Below are 8,987 nucleotides of genomic sequence, written 5' to 3' on the forward strand. Positions count from 1 at the left end.
AGGTTCCCGCAGCATTATTTTCTGGTGGGTCTGATCCTCCTCTTGGTCTTGCCATTTGGTCTCACCCACGTTGTTGGCTCCAGGCTGTGGATCCCGGCAGATTCTAAAGTATGAGATTTCTTACTTCCTCTACAAATTCCACTAGCTATAAGCCTTCAAAAATTTTAAATATTCCTACCTATGTGATTCAAGAGTTTTGGAGCTCTTCCCTGAACCCGCTTCACCTGGTATTCTGTGGTATTGCTGATGGAGAACTTCATTGCACCTCTACCCTAGCCGCCATCAAGCCCCGCCCTCCAACAGTTCAATTCTTGATAGTGTTCTGGGTTTACACTACAGCTCCCAGTGTAGTGTGCAGGACCATATGACCATGTGCTCATTCACCCACTAACCCACTCACTCACTCAATTTACTGCTTACTGTGTACCTGAGACAGTGTTAGATCTGTGGGTGCAAAGATTCAAAACAGCTTTCCCTCCCTTTTAGAAGCCCATAAAGTGGTAAACAAGCAAGAAGAACACATGGGGACCCCAAGCAAGGGCAAAGTAACACCTAGAGGTCTTAGAGAAGGCTTCTAAAGTGTCCAGTACTGTTCCCATCAACCTCAGGTTAAAACTCAACTCCTGTTTGGCATACTCAGATCCTGCAAGACCTGCAACTGTCAGCCAGATGTATTCTGTCAAGATACATATTAAAAATTATGATATTTGGGGAACTCATTGATCCCCCATGGTTAACTACTGTAGGATAAGCACTGGACTATTAACTGCAAGGTCAGCAGTTCAAACCTGCGAGCCACTTCTGGAAATCCTATACCAGGTTGTTATGAGTCAGAACCGACTCAACGGCACACAGTAACAACTGAAGGAAAGTGACCATCTAAGGAGACTGGTCAAGCCACTCTGAGGTACCATCTGCTGCCCTTTGAGATATCAAGACACATTAGTTGGTACACTGCTCTGCTTTGAAAAATGCCAGACCACTAAAGGTTCTTTGAGGAGTCTTGTTCACTTGTCTTTGCACACACTGATCCCTTTCTTTGAAGCATTGTTCTCCCTCCATAATTTAGCAGTTAAGATGTAGCTCAAAGGCCATTAAATGCCTCCATCCTGATATGTTGTTGGTGACCCTCTTTTGTGTCCTATTGATATCATGATGCATTTCTCTATAGTCTGTCTGCTTTTTTGCCCTAACTAATGTCTATGAATACCTTGTATTTTAATGCTTATTCTACAGCATTACACCAGGGCCCCATTCTAGTGCTTGCTTTTCAGTTCTTGTCTTCACATCATCCCATTGAGGTGGGGAAGAGTTACTAGCTCATTTATTTATGGGAAACTGAGGCCCTGGGTGTAGTTAGCCATTGCCAGTACTGGAGTCATATAGAATCATGTAGCATGATAAGTTGAAATAGTAGTAGTACTTTATATAAGAAGACTCTCTGGGCTTGTTTTCTTATATTTATTATCCTAGTGCCTGGCATTCAACTTGATGCATACTAATATTTAACAAATAAAACTGGGGGGAGAGGCTTCTAAAGTTCATGGGAAAATGGAGTTGGAAAAATAATGAATTTTCCCCCACAAACTTTTAAAAAAATCCATCATTTTGAAAACAAATGAATACATTTGGGACATTTGAGTTTGATCTTGAAAGACTATTAATTTACCTAGCAGAGAAACTATCTGATTCTGACTACTAATACATAGAATAATTATTCCACTAAGCTTTGGACTTTCCATTCTCTGATTCACAGGGTCTGGAAAAGAAATTCTTCATGTGGCCTTGAAAGATAGATAGGGAGGGGATGTGGAGACTCTCACAGCTGACATATATTGCATTAGTTTCCCTATGTGTTTAGACAGACTGCGGAATGCTCAGCAAAGCATCATGAACTATTTCATATTTTGTTGAGGTTGTAGCTGTGGTTTGTTATATGACTTGTCTTCTTCTCCTTAGCTATGGGGTGCTACTTTGGGAGCTACTGACTGGTGAGGTGCCCTTCCGAGGAATTGATGGCTTAGCAGTAGCTTATGGAGTGGCCATGAACAAACTTGCCCTTCCTATTCCTTCTACATGCCCAGAACCTTTTGCCAAACTCATGGAAGGTAAGTAATTCCTGGCCTGAGCAAAACTGGCATAGCATTTGGTAAATTTTGACCAATTCCAAAAGGATTTAATTACTGAAAGAGGAGGTAAATTATTAGTCACCCAGGGAGAAACTATGGACAACATTGAGAAGTATAAGTATTCCAGAACACTTAATTGCACTTCTGAGAAATCTGTACTTGGACCAAGAGGCAGTTGTTTGAACAGAGCATGGGAACACTGAATGTTTTAAAATTGGGAAAGGTGTGCGACAGGGTTGTGTTCTTTCACCATACTTGTTTAATATGTATGCTGAGCAAATAATACGAGAAGCTGGGTTCTATGAAGAAAAACGTGGCGTCAAGATTTGTGGAAGACTCATTAACAACCTGCGATATGCTGATGATACAACCTTGCTTGCTGAAAGTGAAGAGGACTTGAAACATATACTTATGAAGATCACAGAGCACAGCCTTCAATATGGATTACATCTCAATGTTAAGAAAACAAAAATCCTCACCACTGGACCAATAAACAGCATTCTTATCAATGGAGAAGAGATTGAAGTTGTCAAGGACTTCATTCTTCTTGGATCAACTGTCAACACTCGTGGAAGCATCAGTCAAGAGATCAGATGACGTATTGCATTGGGCAAATCTGCTGCACAGGAACTTTTTAAAGTACTGAAGAGCAGAGATGTCAGCTTGAGGACTAAGGTGCGCCTGACCCAAGCCATGGTATTTTCAATAACCTCATATGGATGCAAAAGCTCGACAGTGAATAAGGAAGATTGTAGAAGAATTGATGCCTTTGAGTTGTGGTGTTAGAAGAGAATACTGAAAGTGCCGTGGACTACCAAAAGAACCAATAGGTCTGTTTTGGAAGAAGTACAACCAGAGTGCTCCTTGGAGGCCAAGATGGCTAAGCTTTGTCTCTACTACTTTGGACACATTGTCCGGAGAGAACAGTTGCTGGAGAAGGATGTCATGCTGGGTAAGGTGGAGGGTCAGAGAAAAAGAGGAAGACCCCCAACGAGATGGATCAGCCAGATGGCATCATTAATGGCGTCAAGTGTGGCAGCGGTAGTGATGTTGGCCCAGGACCGGACATTGTTTCGTTCTGCTGTGCATGGGGTCGCTATGAGTCGGTTTCGACTCGATGGCACCTGACAACAACAAGGGAGAAGACACCTTTGGGCAATTAGAAGGACTACTTCAAAATGCTGTCCACATCCTGCTACTTTGCTGTCACAGATGTTTCTTCTGTGAATCTTTGGTTACTGTAGAATTGAGCTCAGTAACTAATGCATGATGTGTAGTACTTCAATATATTCTTATATAATAAAAAACTAAGGTCTAACAAATGTCTATATCAGACCCCTCAATTCCTGGTGTAGCACTGTACAATAAGCACTGGACTGTGAACCACAAGTTCACCTCCATCAGCTGCTCCTCAGAAACAGGGTTTCTTGAGTCAGAATCAACTTTCTAGCACTTAACAACAACAGTGATAACAGACCTCTAAGTATGTTACATAGAGAAATGAAAAACATCTGTAAAGAAAGGAAACCTAAAAAGTTATCTAGTCAAACACCATCATTTTGTAAGTGAGAAGTCCAATGCCAAGAGAAGTTAAGTGATTAGGTCACTAGTCAGTGACCAAACTGGAGTTAAATAGAATTCATTTTTTCTGACTCTCACTCTATTGTTGTTGTTGTTGTTAAGTGCCGCTGAGTCAGTTCCAATCTTAGTGACCCTCTTTTGGGTTTCCAAGGAGCAGTTGGTGTGTTTGAACTGCCAACCTTGTGGTTAGCAGTCCAGTGCTTATTCTACAGCATCACACCAGGCCCCATTCTAGTGCTTGCTTTTTAATTCTTGTTTTCACATCATCCCATTGAGGTGGGGAAGAGTTACTAGCTCATTTATTTATGGGAAATTGAGGCCCAGGGCATAGTTATCCATCGCCAGCACTGGAGTCATAGAGAAGAATTGTTTAGTAACATGATAAATTGAAATAGTAGGAAAACTCTCTGGGCTTGTTTTCTTATATTTATTAGCAGTCATGATTGGATGGATGCTAGTACTGCTGCATTTTATTTCCCATTTCAATCTTGACATATGGTCATAACGCTGGCTGCTTGCTTTACTTCCTGAATGCTGTTTGGAATCCTCTAGATTCTAATCTATGTTTCTGGAAGGAGAAATGAAAGCATTTTCTGGTAAATGACATCACTGAATATCCTAGTTCTTACATTTGCCTCTGTCCATTCGTACTGTTTGTCTACTCACATGTTCCATTCAGACTGCTGGAATCCTGACCCCCATTCACGACCTTCTTTCACAAATATCCTGGACCAGCTAACTACCATAGAGGAGTCAGGATTCTTTGAAATGCCCAAGGACTCCTTCCACTGCCTGCAGGATGACTGGAAACATGAGATTCAGGAGATGTTTGACCAACTCAGGGCCAAAGAAAAGGTAAGACAAAAAAAAAAAGGTATGGGGTGTGCATTTAATCATTGGACTCCCTCCTCTGGGACCTCTGGACTGCATCTTTCTGACCTCCTTGATTCTAATACTGTTGCCTTCCAGCATGGGTTGATATAAAAGGGCAGTTCCTTGCAGGCTTTCTGTGGAGAGTTCTCTAGGACTCAGGGGTGACCTGGAATGATACAGACCTTTTTTTTTTGGGGGGGGGGGAGATATGGAAGGAATAAGAAGGGCATGGAAAGCCCAACTTTCCCCTACAGACTATCCATCTCATTGTTCAAACCTGAAAAAGAGCCCCATTTGCATTTCCCCAGAGGGCATTGCACCCTGACAGATAAAAATTTGAGAGGGTCCAAGAAAGGTTTCATGGTTTTTCAGTGGACTGCTAGAGGGAAGTTAACTGAATATAGGATCAATTCAACATTGAGGAGAATAGCTGTTATGACAGCTTGCCCATGTCTTGTGGTATCAATATCAGAAACAGATTATGGGCTGGAAATAACATGGTTCTGAAGTCGTTTGGCATTTCTCATGTTTTTAAAAGGGCTCCAATCCCAAACCCACTGGAGAGTTCAGAGGCCCCTTGTTGTTGTTGTTGTTAAGCGCTATTGAGTCAATTCCGACCCATGGTGACCCTGTAGGGTTTCCAAGGAGCATCTGGTGAGCTTGAACCACTGACTTTGCAGTTCAAACTGACTTTGCAGTCTAGTATATTTGTCCAAAGTACCACAACAGGACTCCCCTAGCCTACCAGAAATCGGCCTTTTTGTTTTAGTAGTCATTCCCTAAATGACCATTATTTGCTCCCTTGGTGTCTGGCTAGCATCAGTGTCTACTCAGGTAAAGCTAATCACAAGCAGCTAGGGACATGAGAATATCGTCACAGACTTGGTTGACTTCTTCTTTCTCTTCTCCCCACATGGTATTTGGTGTTATTGTTTTTAAGTGCCGTCAACTCAGTTCTGACTCATAGCAATCCTGTGTAGGGTTTCTAAGGAGCAGCTGGTGAGTTTAGACAGCTGATTTTATGGTTCAAACTGACCTTGTGATCCAGTGCTTTATCCCACAGTGTCACACCAGGACTCCAAATAATAGAAGCTAAAATTGTTTATGACTTTTTGGGTTGTTTATGGTTTATGATTTTTACTTCGAAGGTCTCATCTGAGCATAATGGCCTCTGCTGCCAGTATTGAGAGGGCGAGGAGACGTAGCAGGGGTGGTGGTGGTGATGGTTTGTCATGGAGTTGATTCTGACTCACAGTGACCCTGTACAGGGTTTCTGAGGCTGTAAATCTTTACGGGAGCAGAAAGCCTCATCTTTCTCCTCTGGAACAGCTGGTAGTTTAGTATGTAGGGTAGTTCTTTCCATCTCAGAGCTGTGACTTGTCTAAAGTCACAACTAGTTTTCAACCGTGGCCTTATGATTCCAAAGCCTGTGTTCTTTCTAATATGCATTGCTGTTCCCCTAAACATATGAGTAAATAATCATTTCTGTAGCTGATTTAGGAAGATTAAGTTCTTGGGCAATATAGCAATCCTAAACACAGTTCTGTATGGTAAGTCACAGAGTTGAGCTTACGATGAATGGGTGGGTGAGTCGACCTACACTGACCATTGAACAGAATGATTAAGAGACTCTTCCTGGCACTAATGCTAGTCTAGCTAGAAGAAACTTCACAGTTGCTGTTCTTTTCTCTTAGTTACCTTTCTTTTGATTGATGAAAATTTAGGGGTTCCAGCCAGGAAGAAAAAAAGGGAGTTGGATTTTGCCAGTAAGTAGTTACTAGAAGAAAATCAAACTAATTCTCTGAAGAGGTAGTATTCATAGAGCACATAGTGTATGACATATTCTATTATATGTAATTCATGTAAATTATCTTATATAGTCCTGTAAGATAATAATTGTCCTATATAATACAACCCTATAATGTTGGTTAATATTATGTCTGTTGCTCAAGGCCACACAGTTAATGATGACAGGGTATTAGTACCAAAGCCCTTGTTCTTAACCACCATGCTGTTATACCTCTCCACTATACAGCATGTAGCTTGGCAAAGGGTAAGTTGTATAATGCATTTTCTCTACACAGGAATTCCTCTTGAATCATTCTGTATTTGGAGATGTGATTTGCATACTTTAGTTTCCTCCTACATAGGTGTTTTATAAGTAGGAGGAGTGCCATGTTTTACCTGTAGGTATATGATATCATAGGGAGTGTTCCAAAAGTATGATTTAGCATAAGATTCAGCTATTTCTTCAGGTTGGCTCAACCTACTCCTTCTAGGTATTTTAAGAGCTGATTAGTCTCTAGGCTGGGTTTCAAGCTCTCTTGAAGGATGGAGCTTATTCATAATCACCATCCCTTAGATGAGAGCATGTGTAAGAGGAGGACTTGGGAAGCTTGACATCAGTTTAAACAATTCCACTTTTCCATTGAGCTGTAAAATCAACTAGTCAGGAACAATTTTTCAGTATCTTCCCATTTTTTTTTTTCTCTTAATGATGAAAAAAAATAGTGGGACAGGAGAGCCAAGAATTGGGAGAGGATTTGGAGAATGCTTAACAATGAATCTTCAAAACAGGAAAAACTGCAAAGTTAGGTTAGACTGTCAGGAATTTGTGATAATCTCTGTTCCCATAAGGTTTGTTTTGATAATACTGTTTTTTAAAAAAGCTTTAATTATGAACTGAGTGGGAGAACATCACTTTCCTACTCAACCAGTCATTGCAATGATGACAGTCCCCTCCACGCACCATCAGTTAACAGTGAGTTAACAGTGTTTGCCTCTATTCCCTCTTTTTTTTTTTTTTTTAAACGTACACAAAATGCACATGAATATATAATTGTTTAAACAACCAAATGGCACATTTTGAAATCCAGCCTCCTGCCTGCCATCATACAGCCTTTCTCTTTCCATGAGTCTAGAGTCTTCAGCTTCTTTCTCTCTCCATGCCATCACCTCTGCCTCTGGTGTCATTGCTTCTCTGATTAGGATCCCAAGTTCCACTCATGCTCTTCCTCTTGATGATTCTAGGATCCTCTGTTCCTGGAATGTAAGATTAACTACTCCCCACTTTTCTTTGATCCTTGTCGTCTTCTTTTTTTTTTAAGTTTTTATTATGAATTGAGTGATAGTTTACATGGGAGGGCACCAGCTTTACATTCACCCAATCGTATTTCGTTTCATTGTAATAATTATAATATAATCCACTCCATGCATCATCATTCAACAGCATTTGCTTCCAATCCCTCTCTGGTTTTTTTTTTTTTTTTGCATGTATACTGAAGCACTCAGGAATATATACCCATTCAGACAACCAAAGGATATACCCTGCAAGCCAGCCCCACAGCCACCAGCACATAACCCCTCTTCCTTCTTGATTCTAGAGTCCCTAGCCAGTCTATCTCTCCACGTAATTTCTATGCCTCCATCTCTGGCATTGCTGCTTCTCAGGATAGGGTCCCACACTCTGCTCTTCTCCCTTGATGGTCCTAGGGTCCTCCACTCCAGGACTGCAAAATCAACCACTCCCCTCCTTTTGTTATAAAAACTTCTACCTTTACATTTGCAATTCACAATTAGTCCTGATAGCAATTATTCACTATTGAACCACAAGAGTCTTATCCCCATCTCCTTTCACCAGACCCATCTAGACAAGATGATAACTATTCAGTGGGGACTCTTTCTTTCCCCCCACACTCTTAACTAAGCTCCCTCTGGAAATCGCGTAAGCCAGTCACTTCGTGCCTTTGTTTTCCCCCTCCCCCCCATTTTTGGTAGCCAATATCTAAGTTGCCCATCCTTATCAACCCTATGTACAGAGAGGGTGGGAATGATCCTTGCTATAAAGATCCGTTCCCTCTTTTAAGCTACTACATCCATAAATATAGGTCAAGTTCATCAAATTGTAACGGATTACACTTTTTTTCCTCTTCTTTTTTCCTCAAGTTGAGTTCTGATCATCCAGCCATTGAAGCTAGGTCAAATGGGTACTGTCTGCAAGTATGGGCATTCTTGTGCATCTCCCCTCACTTCATATCAGCTGGACACTTCACTCTCCACTCTAGTCCTCTATGTCCCTGTCCATGGGCTCAGGAGTCTCCAGGTCTCACTATACTGCTGGCCAACCAGGTCATAATCCAGGTTGACAGGAGTCTATTGAACATGGTCAGACTTAGCTCACAGCTTCATTGCTATTCCCCCCCTACCCACCACTTCCCCTTACCAGTAGACCAACATGGCCACCAGCAAGATTACATGCCTGCTCATGCATTTCTTTTGAGTTTCAATCTTGAAAGGGAGTGTGCCCTGAGAGTAGTTGATTGCTTGCCTTGATGGCGCCCCGTCAAACAACTTGCTTTTTCTTGTAGTAGTCAGTCAGACTGCCATTATTGTTTTTTATTTTTC

General features: G+C 41.5%; 1 protein-coding gene across 2 annotated transcripts in view; it reads left to right on the forward strand.

Moving 5' to 3' along the window:
- MAP3K9 (mitogen-activated protein kinase kinase kinase 9) overlaps window positions 1–8,987 on the forward strand; it is a 170,543-nt gene that overhangs the window by 125,042 nt on the left and 36,514 nt on the right. For both annotated transcript variants that reach the window (XM_006865567.1, XM_006865568.1), the window contains exons 4-5: window positions 1,960–2,108; window positions 4,390–4,565. In XM_006865567.1, coding sequence (XP_006865629.1) covers window positions 1,960–2,108; window positions 4,390–4,565 — 325 coding nt within the window. The remainder of the gene's footprint in view (window positions 1–1,959; window positions 2,109–4,389; window positions 4,566–8,987) is intronic.

The sequence above is a fragment of the Chrysochloris asiatica genome, unplaced genomic scaffold (assembly GCF_000296735.1).
Source record: "Chrysochloris asiatica unplaced genomic scaffold, ChrAsi1.0 scaffold00079, whole genome shotgun sequence".
Lineage (NCBI taxonomy): Eukaryota > Metazoa > Chordata > Mammalia > Afrosoricida > Chrysochloridae > Chrysochloris > Chrysochloris asiatica.